Consider the following 20,302-nt stretch of genomic DNA (forward strand, 5'->3'; position numbering starts at 1 on the left):
GTTCTCTTCATGAATAAATAAATGCATAAGCCAATATGCTCGTCCTTTAGGTTCATTATTAAAAATGAAAACGTGAACAAAAATAAAAGCAATTAAATGGGTTATTATAATTAAAATACGAAAATTAAAATGACGGGTAATAATATATTATGACGGAATTGTTATGACCCTGTCAGTCAAAATGACGGATAATATTAAAGTCTAACGCAACCTCTGGTGTATAGTATGAATGTAATTACTACATTTGCCATATTCCCATTATCACGTGACCTACTATGTCTTTTGAGTCACGTTACTGCCATTCACAAATCCTCTCCCTTGGCCTCATGGGATAGAATCAATCATATGCACACTTTAGAATCACACCGGAAGAAGCAGGTCATCTGGGTGCTTTTTTATCATTTACATTTAATCACATTTCGTCCACTATAGTAGGGAAGAATGCAATTTTGGATGCAGCCATGATTTTGTAGGTCTCCCTCATTTAACACACCTGATTCAACTCATCAGGTCATTAGTGGAGTCTGCAAGGCTTATGTTGGGTGTGGCCTATGAGGGAGACATACAAAATGTGACTGGCTAGAGGTCCCCGGGACAGGTTTTAGAAGTACTGCTCTAGAACAGTGGTTCTCACTTTCAGTCCTGGGGGCCCCCTGCTCTGCACATTTTGCATGTCTCCCTTACTTAACACACCTGATTGAGATCATCAGCTCATTAGGAGAGAGATCCATGAACTGAACTAACGAGCTGATGATCTCAATCAGGTGTGTTAAGTAAGGGAGACATGCAAAATGTGCAGAGCAGGGGGCCCCCAGGACTGGAATTGAGAACCACTGCTCTCGAATACACTTCATTATTACAATGAGTATGTTTACATGGACAACAATAATCCGATTTTAACACGATTAAGACAATACTCTGATTAAGAATCTACCATGTAAACAGATATTTTTGATTACCTTAATCCGGCTAAAGTCATACTCGAAGTAAACACAAATTGAATTAAGACATGTGGAGTATTCCTATTTTAGTTGCATTATTGAAGTGCAGTATAGACATGTACACACATTAATCACACTATTACCGTCAGTAGTAATCAGCATTATCAGCAAGTACCGTACGTAGGACTTTTCGCCGCATTTTGCGACAGGATACACACACGGCAATGGTCAACCGTTTGACGGCAAACAAAAGAGCATGGCTTCAACAACGCTGTCGTCTGTATGCACGTATCGCATGACAAATAAAAATAAAACAAAATAAAATAAAATAAAACACCCAAAACTGTATACAGCATCATAACGAAGATGAACTGTATGTTTATACAGTACGTGAAATTCTGGAGGGGGCGTTGAATGGCGTCGCGTAGGGACATAATGATGTGTTACATTAATCGATCTATGTACTATAACATGTAACAGAAACATGAAAGGAATATTCTAAAAGCAACTCATGTAAACACCTTAATCATAATATCGTCTTATTTAGAATAAGGTAAATAATTAGATTACTGATGTGCATGTAAATGTAGTCAGTTAATTTTAATGGTCAGTTTTTAAGTTTTAGTACATTATTAGTGAAATTACTAAGTACTGCTTTAAGTCAAGGGTGCCTGTTCTTTTCCTTCTTGCAAACCAACCACTGACACTTCTGTATTTGTTTGCATCTAATATTTCTCTCTGTTTACCAGATTGTTTGGTTTGACAGCGATCATCCAGACCAACATGTCAGAACCATATATCCTGGCCCTGCATGAAGATGGTAGTTGGCCTGCAATGGTTAACCCACTGGTGCTGCTACTGCTGTATTTTTCAGTCATGAGTTTACTACACAAGTGGACTCAGTCTTCTAAGGAGGTAATACAATGCACTTCACATATGCAGTCACAAAAACATGGTAGTTGTTGTAATATGTAAGGTTTTATCCTTTATTTTAGGGCTGCAACAACGAATCGATTAAATCGATAAAAATCGATTACTAAAAGCGTTGGCAACGAATTTCATAATCGATTCGTTGTGTCGCGCGACGCGAGACGTTTGATTATTAAAAAAAAAAAAAAAACTTTAGTTGAGCGCGGAGCGGAGTGAACACACTCGGTCTCTCTCGCACGGATGCTAGCAGAGTTTGGCGCCTCATAAATAAAAACAAAAAGTAAAAAAAAAAAAAAAAACGAGCGGAGGTAGAGGAAAGATACATGGCAGAGGCAGAGAAATCCGTGCGACCCAAGTCATCCAAGGTGTGGGAGCAGGGCGGCGTTATGCGTATGGCAGAGTATGGCAGTTGCCATACCCTAGCCCAGTCAGGTGCTGTGAAAAATTATCCAAACTTGAGTCGCTTATAATTCGTTTTATTATTTTAAATCAGAGAGTTTTAAAAATAGTAAACCAATTATAAGCATTAAAATAACTTGTCAGTAAAACTGTAACGCCATTGGATCATCGAGCTCTCAGCGAGACCTCGTAACTCACCCCGCCTCCGTTCAGATTGACGCGCCGCGACAGCCTGGAGAAGATGAGATCTCTGCTTTTCGCAATGCAAGGGTGAATAAATAATTGGTGTTTGAATAGTACAGCGTTTTCTTTACTCAAACACTATGTCAGTAAAGGATCATGTTTTTGTGTGTTTGAAGAGTGGAGAAGAATTAGTTATTTGCTGTCTATATGTTTTAAATATCCTGTGCATTATGTGCATAAGCGCTTAATTTGAGATTTTGGCCAAGTGTATTAAACAACAAGAAAAAACTAAGCGCCCATATAGCTACAATCAAAGTTATATAACCTGTAAAAGTTGATGAAAGCATAATGCACTTAATGCACTTATGCACTGCATAACAGTTACAGCCGTTCTAACGACAGACAAAACACTCCATCTCCGTCATTCTCTGGTCAAAAACATTATTAACTCCATTTGAGCTTGATTTTCATATAATGTTAAGTGCAGGTGTCTGATACAATACCAACACTAACGACGCAGTGTTGTTAAATTATTTAATTTTTTGCAACATGTTTGTGCACTTTCTAAAGATTTTAGTTCTGTTTTTGAATAAAGGGTTGGAAATGAATGCTTTTAAAAAAAAAAAAAAAATCCGATTCATCGATTAATCGAAAAAATAATCGACAGATTAATCGATTATTAAAATAATCGTTAGTTGCAGCCCTACTTTATTTATAAATTTTAGCTTTAGGGAACCAAATCGTAGAAATTCGGTTTTGATCTGATTAATTGATATTAATCAAAATGTATAATTTATACCTTATTAACGACTCGACCAGCGAGTATTAATACAGTATATTTTAGCAATTCGGCTTATTGTTGATAATAATACAGAATTGATTGGGAAATTTTTGAGCAACAGGTAACACGATCTATGGCAAATAATTTAAGTTTTGAAAATCACGGCATCAGACTATTCATTAAAAATGAATCGAGAGTTTATTTACTATTCTAGGATACAATACAAAACACATACACACACATACACACGTTATGGCAAGATGAAAGCAGTTTGAAGAAAGTTAAGCTATTCTCTTTCCTGAGAATAAAGACGACCAAGAAGACGTCACAAACCGAAGACTCGACTATCGTTATCTTTTAATGATTCATTCAATTCAACTCAGCAAATTAGAGATTTGTTTGCTTGTTTACTTGCTTTGAGTTGAGTTGAAGGCTGTTCTTCTTGAGGGGGTTGCTGGAGGGAAGTCCCGGACTTTCGAGCTGATGTGTTGTTGTCGCGTGACGTCACTCGGAGAATCTCCTCTACGATTGGATGGCTTCCTGGCGGCGCGAATGGCAAGTTTGAAGTTCTTACGCGGCGGGCTTTGCAAGTTACTTTGGTCAGACGTAGACAGAGTGTCCTTTGAGATGTCCTTTGAGATGATCAAACTAGATGTTAAGTCTGTAGGCGGGTAAGGCGAGACCAAAGTTTCCAAGCAGCCAAGTTTCCTTGCAGTTTTCCACCAGTTGTCCAACGCTTTGCAAAGTTGGGTGTCTGTTTTTATCGGACAGATGTGAGTCCATCCTATTCACTGTCTGATCCAATCACATTGTCTCTTTTCGTGCATACCTTATCTGCTAATAAATATGTCACATGGAGGAAATATCCTAGCAGATTTCTATAAAGTGTTATAATCATACCTTATGATGCTAAAAGACAACATTCATCCTTATCACCTTATTGCAATCAAAATAACGTTTAATTCAATATCAAACATGAGGTATTTGTCATATCGAATACCTATAATTTTACCTACTAAACGGGTTAAGTCATAGATTAAAATATCCTAAGTTCTAATAACCACAGCAAGATAAGCAAAACATAAAATACCACATTCATATATATATATATTGCCTCTTGAGTATATTGCTTTAATAGCAGCAGTCCTTTCTTGATTGTCCTTTTAACTCTTTCACTGCCAGCGTTTTTAAAAAAAGTTGCCAGCCACCGCCAGCGTTTTTGATGATTTTCACCTAACTTTGACGGCCCTCAGAATATTTTCTGCTATGAATATAAGAACATATTATATATCAAAATAAAGAACCAAGTCTCTGCTTTTACACAAAAAAAAACTATTGACCACTATTTTATTCTATCTTCATGTGTTCATGTTTTATGACCATTTGAACACAGGTGGGTACCATCAAAAATACAACATTTTGGACCAAAAACTGAGAAAAATGCATTTTTATCAAAGTAGTACATTTTCATGCAAAATACATTCAGATGTCATATTCTTTCACGTGTAAATAATTATATGAATAATTTAAATTGCATTCAATAAACAGAACAAACAGACACACACACACAGACACACACACACAGACACACAGACACACACAAAAACATGATTATACACACACACACAGGCTACATACATACATATGCATACATATACTGTACATGCACACACACAGGTCCACACACACACACACACACACACACACGTGCGCACACACACGTGCGCACACACACACACACACACACACACACACACACACACACAAACATATACATACATGTGTTATACACACACACACAGGCTACATACATACATATGCATACATATACTGTACATGCGCACGCACACACACACACACACACACACACATGTGCACACACACTCACACACACACACACAAACATACACATACATATGATTATACACACACACACAGGCTACATACATACATATACTGTACATGCAGACAGACAGACAGATAGATAGATAGATAGAACACACACACACACACCCACCCCTATTCAGATCGACGGATCGGTTATAACTACAGATGTTTCTGTGTGTCTCTCTCTCTCACGGACTACATCGTCCCGATCAGATTCAAAATGGTCAAAGCATGATCTACATAGGCTATGATCTATATATGATCTACATTTTCTCTGACCCTCCATGTATGCCGATCGTCTTCTATTTGCACCCTAAAGACCCGGAAGTCCCGTAACTCATTCAGGACATGCGCTAGGGCTTTCCTTACCGTAATACACCTAGAACACGGATTGCCGTAAAAACTCGTCAATGGCGGGGAAGCGTTGTCTCTTAATTGACGAGATATCTCGTCAATGGCGTTGAAAGAGTTAAAGATCCTCTGTGTGACTAGAGTTTCTTTGTTGTACGAGCAAAAGAGGCGCGCATCCTCTTGGAATGCAGTGAAGAAAAGGGAGTCGTTATGAGGTCACCAGGATGACCGTGGTATAGGTTTGTTCAAGTCAAGTCAAGTTGAGCTTTATTGTCATTCCGCTACATGCGGGGGCATACAGTGGAACGAAATGTCGTGCCTCACAGGACCACGGTGCTACATAAATACAGGCATACAACAATGGAGTAAGACAATATAAACATACACAACTATCCTACTGATAGATTTTGACTATAAATATACTATCTATAAAAAGTACCTATACAAACTAAAAAATACAAACTATACGAATGCTTTAGATAAATACTGTACATGTGCAAGGAGAAACATTGAGTTCAAGCAGCTGGCTGGGGAACAGTGCAGGATGATTTGTAGTGCATGAGCATGTAAACATACATATATTACTGAGTTCTTTTTGTGGGATTTGTGTACACACAGCAGTGTGTGTGAAAAGTGACTAGTGCGCATAGAGGAGGAGAGTGTGCTACTACAGGTGGTTTGTACAGGCCCACTCACCTGTGTGTAGCACACTTCGAATTGCACGTTACATGTTACAGGAGGTAGGGGGTTTGTATGGGGGTTCAGAGAGGGGCGGGGTGATTTGAGTTCAGGGCTCTCACAGCCTGGGGGAAAAAGCTGTTGAGCAGTCTGGCAGAGCGGGCTCTGATGCTCCGGTACCGTCTTCCTGATGGTAGGAGCTGGAAGAGACTGTGGGAGGGATGTGTTGAGTCCTTCACGATGCTATTGGCTTTGCTGGAGCATCGTGTGAGGAAAATGTCCAGGATGGAGGGGAGAGGGGCACCGATGATCCTTGCAGCTGTGTTCACTGTCCGCTGGAGGGTCTTGCGGTCTGCTGCAGTACAGTTCCCGTACCAGACAGTGATGCAGCTGGTCAGCACACTCTCAATGGTGCCCCTGTAGAAAGTGGTGAGGATGGGTGGAGGGAGACTTGCTCTTTTCAGCCGGCGGAGAAAGTGTAGGCGCTGTTGAGGTCTGGTCGACGTATATCTGTCTTTCCTTGTTGATACCATCATTGAATTATGGTCAAAAGCAGCCAGGGGATTCAGGGAGGGTCTGTGCTGGAGCATGTCCAGATCCCACGTGCTTTGTACTGTCTGTTTATTCGACTTTATTTATGGTAAACTGGTCAGGAACAACATTGAAGATTCTGTTCTTCAAAGGATGGCCAGATGTTCTCCTCCCAGCTTCATGGGTCTCAAGAGACGATAAGGAGAACAGGCAGGAACCTAGTCAAATACTTTGGGCATTGTGTTGGTTATTTGTAAAATTTTACGACGCTGCGATGGAGAGAGGAACTCAGGAACATTCCTGAGTTAAGATTATGCGTGTGCGTTCTTTTCGGCCAGGTTCTACACATCCCCCTTTCGCTCGGTGAGGTTCCCTTTGCGAACGTCGGCGGGCGCTGGAACAAGATACAGGGAGAACAGGCACACACAAGACACAAACAACATCTCCATCACTGACTGAATCCTGGTGCTGGGCAATTTGGAAATGGACAGGTTAGAAACTTGAGAGGACATAGGGGTGCAAGGTTCAGGATGATTCGTAATCAGGTCATTTTGATTGGATTAATTGTCAAGGGTTCGACGAGGTGGTATAGGCGTGATCTCAATCAGGTTTGTTGAGTTTCCAGGTTCGGGTTTTTGGTCGGTTTTATCACGTCGGACAAAGCGCGGGACGCCTGACGTGCATTTGTTGAAGGACTCTTGAACGGCGTTCACTCGCTTGTGTAGGAGGAAGGCCAGTGTCAAAGTCACAACATATCCTACAATAGTAGAGATGCAAAGCGCTGTGTCAGCGGCAGACCAAGACCGAATAATCGGCGCGCCAGCGGGCGGAAGGCGTGCAATAGCTTCTAAAGCTGTATTAACAGGAGTCAAATCAATTAATTGCGTTCCTTCCTCTTTGATCCTTTCTTCCAATTCTGGATCGAGGACGAAGGAATGCTGTTTGAAAAAGGGTGAGATTTCGATTTCAGCCTGATACTCATCGTCGGTCAGGTGATACAATGCTAACTCGTCAATGTGGAGGATCGAGCCCTTAGGGACAGTGATCCATAGAGTTTGGTTGGGCAGGATAATGCGTGTGGCTGTGTCATGTTGATCGTATGTGAGGGTAGCGGTTCGCGCTGGGGTGTTGACCAGCCATCGGTTTCCGATGATTTCGGCTTGTGTTACCTCAACTTTTGAACATGGTGAGGCTTCGGCGGGGCAGCTAGTATCGGGTTTAATGGATTCTAGGCCGCAGATGCCCTCAGTATTATCGCGGACGAAGGGCAGAGGAAATGAATGTCCTTAGTGAGCGTACACATCTTTAGGTTTGGGGCCAGATACAACTGCTCGTTGTTATCGTGATACGCAACGACTTCAGGAGTGTGAATTTTGACATAGGTGTTACCTTGCCAAAATCCCACATTGACAACGTCTTTGAGCCGGTAAATGTTATTAGAGTCGATAATAGGCAAACTGAGGAGAAAAGCCAAGTCGCCTGCTTTCCGGGTTTACGTACAAGGGAATAGCACTACCCAGGGAAAAGGCGAGATGGGTTTGGATGGGATTAGCAGGGCCCGCTGTGGCCGACGTTAGGATGTTTTGGACAAGGCTAAGAGGTATCAAGTAGTGTGGAATCCTACCCATGGCTAAGTTATCAATCGAGGAACTTACTTCACGTAGCATGTTAGTCATGAGGGTCGTTAGGAGTTGTGTCTGGGCTACATCGTTTTGCACGCCCGAAAATAGTTTATTAATGGATTTAATAGTTTGGTTTAAGAGGGTGCTATGGGTATTTAGAATTGTGATGGTGCCGTTCAGAGATTTCCCGAAGGTCTGTAGGGCGTGACTCTGGACTAAGAGCTGTTGTCGTATTTCAGGCATTTCAGCCTGAATTTCGCCTACATGCCGCCTAACGGTGGCCAGATTAACAGCATTCATGCCAATGTTAAACAGAGTTCCTACAGCCGCAGCAGCCCCCAGCAGGGCGCCCAAAAATCGTTTGGGATGCCGGTTGTACCCACTTAATTCAGCTTGGGTTACAGTCATTTTCTGCAATTGGAGCAGCATGTGGTTCACATCTGCCTGGGCATGGGCGAGGACTTCTCGAGTCCAACAGGCTCCAGCCCACGTGGTTTGGGCGGTTGAGAGGGTGTAGTGAGCTCTGAAAACATCGCGGGGCTCTAGTCGGACGTACACCTTCCGGGTGTAGGTTTTGCAGTTCGTTATCAATAACCCCGGCTGTTCACAGAGTACTATCCCTGATGCGGGTCCAGGCGATGCGACTTCTGGCTGGGGCATAACCGCAATCATGCTGAGAAACAGGGCGGCGAGTCTGAGCATCTTCCTGGTAATAGAACAGACAGAAGGCACAATTAGCTGCGAAGATCATGCTTTGGAAGGTTGCCTCGATTTAGTTGATAACGAGTTTCGCAAGGATTTACGACAATGTTATTGAAGGGAGTCAATCTCAATATCGGGACTTGGGTTTAGGGATCGGCTACGGGAGTTCCTTGATGAGGGGACTAGAGTGACAAGGAAATTATAGTGAAAGAGGGAAAAGGAAAAACACACAGAGAGACACAAAGGAAAACACAAAAGGCACGCGGACACTGAATGAGGTGAGGCAGCAAACGAGTGTCACGTGTGGAGTAACTCCTCTCTACTAGAGGTCGGTCCTAGCAGTGCGGCGGAGGAGAGTGTGTCAGTGTTGTGTTTAAGCAAGGCTGCTATATGTTTTCCTAGAACGACAGAAATGATGTTAGTGTGGTGTAGAGCATATGATTGTCGGTCTGTGTCAGTGGGTTTGATCTTCCCCCTTTTCCTGTCAGTTGGAGCCCTGGTGCCTCTTTATCTGGTTTCGATGGACCCATCGAAGGACTGGCTCGCTGCGCCCTTGTCTGATTTTGATTCGATAGGCGACAGGTGAGAGTTTGTCTGTTATCTCGTGGGGTCCTGTCCAGTGAGGTAGGAACTTCTTTGACAGGCGATGAGAAGCATTCTGCTTTGGTTTGGCAAAGCTGTAGTACCACACTTTGTCTCTGACATTGAGCTCATGGTGAGAGGCCTTTTGGTCGTAGTAGGCTTTGCGACCTTCCGCGCTTCTTTGGAGTCGCTGTTGCGGAAAGGCGAAGCTCGTTCTCAGGTGCTGATGCAACTCTTCCAGGTACTGGTGAGTGGTATAGGTGGTGACGAGATTTAGGTCACCTGGTTGGTACAGCAGATGTAGTGGTAGCGTCATCCTTCTCCCTGTCATCAATGTGAACGGGGGTACTCCGGTAGACTGGTGAGGGGTGGCCCGAGCGGCCATCAGTACCAAAGGAAGTTTAATATCCCAATCCTTTTGATTGGTAGATACATACTTCTTTAACATGCTGACCACTGTTCTATTGGCCCGTTCAACTTGACCCGAGGAAATTGGGTGATGGCTTATATGGAGCTTGTCCTGTATACCCAGGAGTTTCCACACTTCCTGCATGATTTCGGCGGTGAAGTGGGTTCCGCGGTCAGAGTTGACCCTTAAAGGCAGTCCAAATCTTGAAAAGATGTGGTTCATTAACAGGCAGGCTGTTGTTTCTGCTGTATCATTGGGAGCTGGGAGGCATTCTATCCACTTTGTGAATTCGCAAACCACGGTGAGGAAGTATTTGTTACCCCGTGTCGACCGTGGCAGGGGTCCTACCCAGTCTATTTGGAGATCCGACCAGGGGAAGGTCATTCCTTTCCTTTGCAGTGGGGCTCGGTGGTTTGGGTTTTCCGGTTGGAACTGGCAACACACCAGGCACTCTTTTATGTATTCCGCCACGTCTTGTTGCATGCCAGGCCAGTATGCTACTTGCTTGAGTGTCTCATAAGTGGCCTTGGCGCCATGGTGCATCGTGGGCGTGTGTCATCATAATCCCCTTTGGCCCTGAGGGACTACGAGCTTTGGCGCAGTAAGGGGCTCAGGGACATATATAAGAACGCCGTCTCGTAGATGCAGCATGTGCTTGATAGAGTGGAGCGTGCAGAGCTCGGAGGAAGTGGCCAGGTCGGAGGTGGCAATTGGATGAGTTAACCCTCTGGGGTCTGAGGTCATTTTGGGGCTTTTGAGATGTTTTGACATGCCCTGATATTTGTGCTTATTTCAGCTACTTAAAACATACTATTGACCAACATGTAATTTTTTTTGTATTCAGCACAAACTTTGCTACAATAATATGTGACCAAGATGGATGTACATGTTTGCATTTTTTAGAAAAAAAATATTATGCGTGGTTAGTAAGTTTTGGAAAAAAAATGTAGCTGAAATAAGGCTATAAAACCCACACTAAATAGTCCTGAACAAGACTTTTGAGTAATCAGTCTTGTAGGCTAGAATATTTACTTCAAAATTATGTGAAAATCATTCTGCTTACTCATTCACAGAAAACAATATATTGATTTAAAATTTTCAAGACATGTTTTGTGGTCGAGGGTCTATATGCGAGGGAGTGGCAATGGCCATGAATATTAAGTGAGTCTCACCTGAGAGACAAAGGGCTCTCCCCTAATGGCCCATCAGTGTGACTGTGACTGTGAGGCAGGTAAGAGAGAATGTGAGGAGATTGAAAAAAAAGGGTTTTTTAAATTATTTGCATTTTATTTACAACACAGTATAATCAAAACATACATAATGAAGGTCAAAGACACATTATTGTGCTCACTGATCTAACCATAGAGATGTGAACAGACTTTGAGTCATTCCTGCAACAGATTCTGTTCAGCAAGTGAAACAAGTAAATCATACCTGATATTTACGTGTGTTATTTAAGTGTTTCTACTTCTTTCCATGGATTCAAGAAGAAAAAAACATAATCAGAAGAAAAGGAGCTTGTTTTAACATAGAATATCAGTGTATGTTGGTGCAGCGCTCTCAGAGGAATGTTGGTGCAGCGCTCTCAGAGGAAAACAGTTTGAAGAGACATCAGGATACATCTGGTGCTGGTATCTGATTCAATAAAATAAAAAAAAAAAATAAAAAAAACATTTGTGAGCATGTTAATATCAGGAACCTCTGTATGTATATGTATATGTATATATATATATATATATATATATACAGTGAGGAAAATAAGTATTTGAACACCCTGCTATTTTGCAAGTTCTCCCACTTAGAAATCATGGAGGGGTCTGAAATTGTCATCGTAGGTGCATGTGCACTGTGAGAGACATAATCTAAAAAAAAAAATCCAGAAATCACAATGTATGATTTTTTAACTATTTATTTGTATGATACAGCTGCAAATAAGTATTTGAACACCTGAGAAAATCAGTGTTAATATTTGGTACAGTAGCCTTTGTTTGCAATTACAGAGGTCAAACGTTTCCTGTAGTTTTTCACCAGGTTTGCACACACTGCAGGAGGGATTTTGGCCCACCTCCACACAGATCTTCTCTAGATCAGTCAGGTTTCTGGCCTGTCGCTGAGAAACACAGAGTTTGAGCTCCTCCAAAGATTCTCTATTGGGTTTAGGTCTGGAGACTGGCTAGGCCACGCCAGAACCTTGATATGCTTCTTACAGAGCCACTCCTTGGTTATCCTGGCTGTGTGCTTGGGTCATTGTCATGTTGGAAGACCCAGCCTCGACCCATCTTCAATGCTCTAACTGATGGAAGGAGGTTGTTCCCCAAAATCTCGCAATACATGGCCCCGGTCATCCTCTCCTTAATACAGTGCAGTCGCCCTGTCCCATGTGCAGAAAAACACCCCCAAAGCATGATGCTACCACCCCCATGCTTCACAGTAGGGATGGTGTTCTTGGGATGGTACTCATCATTCTTCTTCCTCCAAACACGTTTAGTGGAATTATGACCAAAAAGTTCTATTTTGGTCTCATCTGACCACATGACTTTCTCCCATGACTCCTCTGGATCATCCAAATGGTCATTGGCAAACTTAGGTCGGGCCTGGACATGTGCTGGTTTAAGCAGGGGAACCTTCCGTGCCATGCATGATTTCAAACCATGACGTCTTAGTGTATTACCAACAGTAACCTTGGAAACGGTGGTCCCAGCTCTTTTCAGGTCATTGACCAGCTCCTCCCGTGTAGTTCTGGGCTGATTTCTCACCTTTCTTAGGATCATTGAGACCCCACGAGGTGAGATCTTGCATGGAGCCCCAGTCCGAGGGAGAATGACAGTCATGTTTAGCTTCTTCTATTTTCTAATGATTGCTCCAACAGTGGACCTTTTTTCACCAAGCTGCTTGGCAATTTCCCCGTAGCCCTTTCCAGCCTTGTGGAGGTGTACAATTTTGTCTCTAGTGTCTTTGGGCAGCTCTTTGGTCTTGGCCATGTTAGTAGTTGGATTCTTACTGATTGTATGGGGTGGACAGGTGTCTTTATGCAGCTACCGACCTCAAAAAGGTGCATCTAATTTAGGATAATAAATGGAGTGGAGGTGGACATTTTAAAGGCAGACTAACAGGTCTTTGAGGGTCAGAATTCTAGCTGATAGACAGGTGTTCAAATACTTATTTGCAGCTGTATCATACAAATAAATAGTTAAAAAATCATACATTGTGATTTCTGGATTTTTTTTTTTAGATTATGTCTCTCACAGTGGACATGCACCTACGATGACAATTTCAGACCCCTCCATGATTTCTAAGTGGGAGAACTTGCAAAATAGCAGGGTGTTCAAATACTTATTTTCCTCACTGTATATATATATATATATATATATATATATATATATATATATATATATATATATATATATATATATATACATAGGTTTTGTAGCCATAGACTCACACATGCTTTGTACTATCATAAAAAAAGAGAAAGAAATCTTATATCTGAGAAACTAATTATTGTTTAGCACGTTATTAAAATCTATTTCTGAACAGAGTAGGCTATTGATAATAAACATGTACTAAACATACTTAGACTCGTAGCGTTCATCATGTTACAGTGTACACTCATATTACTTTTATTGTTTTATATAGAGCATGAAAACATCATCGCGCCGTAAGAAATTTAAATACAGTGAATTGCCCCTCATATTAAAAATGTTTTACACGATTTCAAACATTGTAGTCAGGAATTATAGTTTGGGAAAAACCCAACTATGATTTTGTAGTCATATAGTCTAGAATGTATGATTTTATAGCCACAGACTCAAGCATGCTTTGTACAATAAAAGGATGTACTTTGTACTATAAAAAAGGATATTTTATATCTGAGAAACTAATTATTATTGTTTAGCACGCTATTAAAATCTATTTGTGAACAGAGTATTAATAATAAACATGGTCTAAACATTCTTAGACGCGTAGCATTCATCATGTTGTCGTTTGGGAAAACCCCAACTAACTGTTAGTAAATCTGTTCAAGTTTATGTCATAATAAAACGTTAACTAATGCAAAAAAGAAACATTACTTACTCATCAGATTGATCTCCTCTGCTGGATGAAATTGTGTTCTTCTTTCGAGGGAAATCCTTCCTTTACTCAGCGCGAACAGTAACAGTAGCCGCGATGAGGATCTCTTCTTTGTTTGTGTTGGGCGTTTGCACGTGCGCATGTACCACGCGGCTATTTACATATGAACGGCGCGAGCCGTGCGAGGGCGGGATCTCATTAGAGATAATGAGTCAGACGGGACAGACTGAACATCGTGTTGGTTTCATACTGATTACTCCATCACAGAATGTTTTCATTTCAAAGTATACACTTCAAGCTTTCTATAGATATAACTCTCATGTCTCTGTGTTGAGTATTCGCTGAGTTACAGTTCATTTTAGTGACGCGTTTCTAAAAACAGTTTGCGGAGACGGAGAAGACAGAGAGCACACCCTGTTTGTTTTCTTTATTCTTCAAAAGCACAAAGTTTAGTTGTTATTATGAGTGTATACAAATAAAAGTAGACCCCTTACAGATTCGAATGGTGTATTGCTCTTATCTGTACGATCAAAAATGGCAGAGTAATTCAAGCTCATTTCGGCCTTATCAGGAAAATCTGTCTCAAAACGCGTATACGCGTTTGTCGACCCCAGAGGGTTAAGGGGTCGGAAATGTGAAGTGCCATAGTTCGCAGTGTCGGATCCGCAGTTTGGAGAGTGAGGAGATCGTCAGCAGAGAACTGCGATGATAGGGCAATGTGGGAGGAGGCGGGGGTTTGTACGCCAGTGGCGTGTTGGCGGCGGGTTATAGCTGCTACGGAAGGGTTGGGTGGGAGGGCTTGAAATGTCCAGGACTCTCCGTGTAATGCACCTGCTTTGGCGAGGGCATCGGTTTGGTCATTGAAGTCTTTATCTTGTCCTGGTTGATGCGAATGACCTCAAACCTTTTTCCAGTAAACGATCATGTTGTGTTTGGTGACAATGGCATCGCCTGCTTGGAAGAGTTCCTGGTGCTTGACAGGCTTGTTGTTAGCTGTCTTGAATCCATTCTGTTTCCATCCAGCTAAATGGCAGGTGAAGCTGAGACGGGCGTAGTTCGAATCGGGACAGATGAGGAGTTCTTTGATGTCGTGGGATGCAGCCATTTGTAGCGTGATGAGGATGGCCGCTATTTCTGCGTACTGCGATGAGTGAGGGCCTAAGTTGAATTGTTGCGGTGGGAAAGGGTCGTTGTTGAGCCAGACCACTCCCGCGCCAGCTTTTAAAATGCCCTTGTGATTGTAGGAGCAGCCATCGACATATGCTGTGGGCATCCCTTCACACACATCGAAGTACCTGTGATTCGTCAGTTGTGGTTGTAGCGGTTCTTTAGATTCCGCTGAGGTGTCCAACGTTTCCGTTGAGCAGTTTTGGCAGGCCGCTAGCCCGTTTCCAAGTGAAGATTTGTAGTTTTGGGCATATCTTGCCTCAACATCCCGTCCTTGGAGTGTCATTAGCCAGGTAGCTATGCATGCGTTGGTCACCACGCCATCTCTGATTCGTTGACTGTTGAGGAGGTGACTGGTTGATGACAAGTCTCGATGATGACTTTCTGTGCACCGATGTAATTAGAGAAACGCTGGATAGCCCACACAGTGCAGAGCAAAGCTTTTTCGCAGTCTGAATACTTGCATTCTGGGGGAATCTGCGTTTTACTTGCATAAGCGACCACTTGTCTTTGTCATGGAGCTGGTATAGGCCTGCGCTGAGGCAATGGCTGGAGAATCCAGCGTCCAGATAGAATTCTTTTCCTGGGTCTGGGTAAGCCAGGCACGGAGCAGAGCACAGGCGCTGTTTGAGTTGGCTCATAGCTGTGTCCTGGGCTTCCGTCCAAATGAAGGGTTCATCCTTTCTCAGGAGGGACGTTAGTGGTCGTGCGATGTCAGCATAGTTCTCGATGAAGTCGGCGTCTTTATGCTTTGGATTGCTTGGATGCGGTTCGACTCTGGCTCGATGCCGTTTCGTCCGACAAGCAGGCTGACATAGTTCACCTTGGTTTTGCACCACTGTCCTTTGTGAAGAGCAATCTTAGCTCCGGCTGTTGTCAGCTGGTTTAGGACATGATCGATTTCTTTGAGGTGGTCTTCAACGCTTAAACTTTTCATCAAAACATCATCCACATAAACGAGGTTGCCTCTGGCTCTGACGTCAGGGCATGCTTTGTTCAGGAAGATGTTGAATTCTGCTGGTGAGTTGGCGTAGCCGAAAGGGCACCATGTGAAGGTGTACTGTCAATTGCCAAAGGTGAACGCAAGCTTATGTTGGTCTTCGGGGTGGACAGGGATCGTCCAGAACCCGGAGGCGACGTCCAGTGTGGAAAGGATCGTCGAGCCTTTGATTTTTGGGATTTCTTGGTCCAATTGGGTCATAGACCATCGTGACAAGGGTACTTGTTGGTTCAACTTGCGATAATCTATGGTGGGCCACCATTTTCCATTGGGTTTTAGGACTGGCCATATCGGGGCAGAGTGCTGTTACAGGGCCGGATGACCCCCTTTTCCAGCATGGAGTCAACAATTTCTTGCACTGGCTCATATGACGCTATTGGGATTTTATACTGCCGCATTTGGGTTTGTCGGGATGCGCACGGTGTGGATGTTGGTTAGTCCACAGTCCAGTGAATCCTTTGCGAAGGAGTCCTTGCACTTGTGCAAAACCTCTTTGAGTCCTTGGCGATCCACTTCATTTTGGAGGGCATCCGCCTCACTCAGGATCTGCTGAATTTGTGCGTTGAACCCGCCATAGGGCTCTTCTGCAGCTGAGTCATTTGAGGGGCTTTGGGCCCCGATGGTCACCTGTGTAGGTGATTCTATCGCAGGCTGGGTTGAGACAGCGTAGACAGAGAGGTGAGTGTCATCTGTTAGTTCTGAACGGCAGACACTTTCTTTGGACACCAGCAGAATGGAAGTGATGGCAATGACTTCATGAGGTTTTGTGAATGTTATGGTGTCATCGTATTCGTCTGACATCAGCTGGGCTGGTATGGGGCCTATGACAGGTACCGTCAGTTCAAAGTCGTGGAACGCCTGGTTGATGAGCCATCCCAGGTGACTGGCTTTGGGAACGTGGATGTCTTGGGCCGTACAGTTGTTGAACAACACATACACAGCACGGGATGACACTTCAATGAGAGGTGTGGCTTCCAGGGTCAGTCCGAGTTTTAGGCAGGTCCTGTGAAGGTTGGAAGAAGCCTAGCTTACTGCTGAGAGCCTGGCCAGGTCGCATGTTGAGGCGGACACTGACACTCTTGCTGTAAGCAGGTATTGTGGCTTCTTGCTCCATGATCATAGCGCATGCGTCTGGCATGGTTTGACCAGACTGGAGGTTCTTGAGGTTGACTGAAGTTGTCAGTTGGCATGACGGGGGAGCCCATATGATGTCGTTCACGGTATCAATGCAAGCATTGAGCCGGACGATGATATCCGCTCCAATGTAGACGTCATGAGGTAGGTCAGGGACTACAAGGCAGTAGTGACTCAGATGTCTGTTGTTCCATCGTATGTTTACAGTGCAGACGATCTTGGAGGTGGCCATGGTTGTCGACCAGGGACTGAGAGGGAAGCGGCTGTGTTTAGCCACATGTGGTAGACTTTGGTGTCTTTGCTTCAATATTCTAAATAGCCTCAGGCTAATGGCTGAGTTTTCTGCCCACAGGGCTAGTGTCGCATCTGACACTGACGTGCCTTGGACATCTATTGCCGTCATGATTCGAAGGGGGCCTGCATTTGATTCAGGCTCTTGCAGTGAGCAGAGGAGAGGGTCCTGGTCCTTGCCACTTGAGCTTGGTTCTGATACTGCACCATCATTCCGTGAATTGGGTGCGGTGTCTGTGACGTGGCACTGCGACTCGTTAAGAGTCTACTGACTGGCAAGGCAGAGGTTCGCGGACTTGTGTCCACATCTTTAGATGCTTGAAGTCTATTAGAGGTTCAAAACGGTTAAGCAGATCTTTCCCAATGAGGAGTGGGTATGTTTTGAGTGGGGAGACATATATGAGATGAATGAGATCCATTGATCCCACTGTCAGCTGGATTGGAGCCACATGTTTCAGTCGTAGGCCCGTGTGGGAATACGCTTGGAGGTTCAGCTCACACCTTTGGAGTTTGAGGAGTTTGAGGGTGACTTCCTCGAGGAGTTCAGCAGACATTAGAGTAATGTTGGCCCCCGTGTCCAGAAGGGCTTCGACCCTGATGTGTCGTTCGATGATGATGGAGAGATAAAACTTTCTTGTTATACCTTTCTCAATGAGATCGCCTAGGAGTTGAGGGACTGGAGTTTGGGAGGAAATTGTTATGATGTCAGGACTGATGCGGTGTTCGTTGGAGGAGTGGCAGACGACCAAGACAGCACTTTCAGGAACTTGATGGGATTCGTCAGCAGGTGTTTGTTGGACGCTGCTGTGATTTAGAGGATTGGGTGTTGAGTTAGTGTCTAACTCTGTTGCTAGGCTTTCACGTGGGATTTCGTGTCCACCTGAAGTTAGGGTAGTTACGGTTCTCTGAGAGTGAGGTGAGGGAGTGCTGTTTTCTGTGCCTGGTTGGGTCAGCTGGTCGCTGCCTTCTCTTCCGGCCGCTAGTGAGGCTGAATCTGGTTTCTCTTTCTTTTCCCACTTCCGATCCTCCTCCTTTCGTTGGAAGAACTCTTTCATCATCATTTTCATCAGCTCTTGTGAGTCGAAACACGGTGGTGTCTTTTGTTCTTGTGTGGATTCAGTTTGAGCTCGGTCAGCTTGGGATCTTTGTGACTTCTTTCGTCGATTCCTTGGGCTGGTTGCTCCAGGGTGAGTTTGTCATTTTCCCTTGGAGTTTCCATCGGATTCCCATGAGCTTTTCCCTCTTGAGTTTCCAAATGAGCTTGACTGGTTCCACGATCTCTCCTATTGATTCTCCTGAGGCCTTGATTTGTCCCATGACTTCTCCCAGTTCCGTCCAGGTGAGCGTTGACGTCCACGCGGCCCATCCCAGCGTTCGTACCTCTGTTTATATCGGGTACCAGCGTGGGAGTCTCGTTCTTTGTTGGACGAGGGTGCATTCCACTCTCTGGGTGGCGGCTTGGCAGTGTCTTGGCGTTGGGTGCCCTCTAGAGCCAGCCCTTGACTTTGAGTGTTGAAGTCAAGAACTGCTGGAGTTTTGGAGCCCTTCTCTGAGGCCATCTTTTGTTTGCCATAGGCCTTCTGCGCCAAGTCTCGCAACTGCTGAGCATTCATTGTTCGTGGACATGCGAGAACGCCAAGATGGTGACTTACTCCGGGATGGAGGTTTCTCAGGAAGAGAGTTTTGAAGTTCAAATCATCTTCCATGTCAGGTTCATTGCGAGTTCCGAAGTATGCTCGTCTGAGTCGGCTGTAGTAGGCTTGAGGAGGTTCGTGACGTCCTTGTCTTGTCTCCAGGGCAGCCACTAAGCCTTGTTCGGAGTCAGGGTCGGAAAACTCTTTAATGAGGGCTTCTCGGAGCAGTTGGTAATCAGTCTTTGTGTGAGCAGACTGCCTGTCCAGGAAGCAGCGAACTTCAGGACTGGATGTCGTTCGGAGTAAATAGAGTCTATCTTTGTCCGTAATGTTGGGTTGCATTTCCAGATGGAAATCGATATCTTGGAGGTAAGCTTGGACATTTTGGCTATTTGGCACGCTGGGGGTGAACTTGCCAATGTTCCTGGCGAGCTTGTCGAGGTCTCTCAGGTCCAAGCCATGCGACGATCTGTGGCTGGTTGCGGCAGGTTCTTTTAGCTTTGCCGTGACGTGAAGTTCTTCAGAGGGAGCTGGTGAATGTTTCAACACCACCCCCTCCACCTTTTGCTCATGTGTCAGTCCAGGAACAGGTGACCCGGTCCTGCTCGGTAGGGGTGAGGTCGGTACGCGTCGTGTCCTCGACGGCTCATGGTGCAGTTCGTAAGCGTGTTTGAGTTCCTCTTGGAAACTATCGGATTCCTCTTTGAGGTCGTCAAGCTGTCGTATTAGGCGGCTGATCTCGTTTCTTGACTCATCCAGGTGAGTTTCAAGGGCTTTGATTCTTTTGTTTTTATCCCTGAAGTCAGCCCTTGCCTTTTCCAGTAGCTGTTCTGCATACTGTAGCTTGTTAGAACGATCAACGTAGTCTGCCTTGACCTGTTCCATTTCCTGGGTGTTAGCTACTAGGGTTTCTTTTAGCTTGTTGATCTCCTCCTCAGCGCCTTGTTCCACCTCATCAGGCCTTTCCCGATGTTCCTGAGCTTCCAGTTCCAGCTGCTCGATGCGTCGT

General features: G+C 44.2%; 1 protein-coding gene across 1 annotated transcript in view; it reads left to right on the forward strand.

Moving 5' to 3' along the window:
- si:dkey-11f4.7 (piezo-type mechanosensitive ion channel component 2) overlaps nucleotides 1–20,302 on the forward strand; it is a 718,195-nt gene that overhangs the window by 46,752 nt on the left and 651,141 nt on the right. The window contains 1 exon segment of the mRNA XM_058786444.1: nucleotides 1,691–1,856. Coding sequence (XP_058642427.1) covers nucleotides 1,691–1,856 — 166 coding nt within the window.

The sequence above is a fragment of the Onychostoma macrolepis genome, chromosome 09 (genome assembly GCF_012432095.1).
Source record: "Onychostoma macrolepis isolate SWU-2019 chromosome 09, ASM1243209v1, whole genome shotgun sequence".
Taxonomy (NCBI): Eukaryota; Metazoa; Chordata; class Actinopteri; order Cypriniformes; family Cyprinidae; genus Onychostoma; species Onychostoma macrolepis.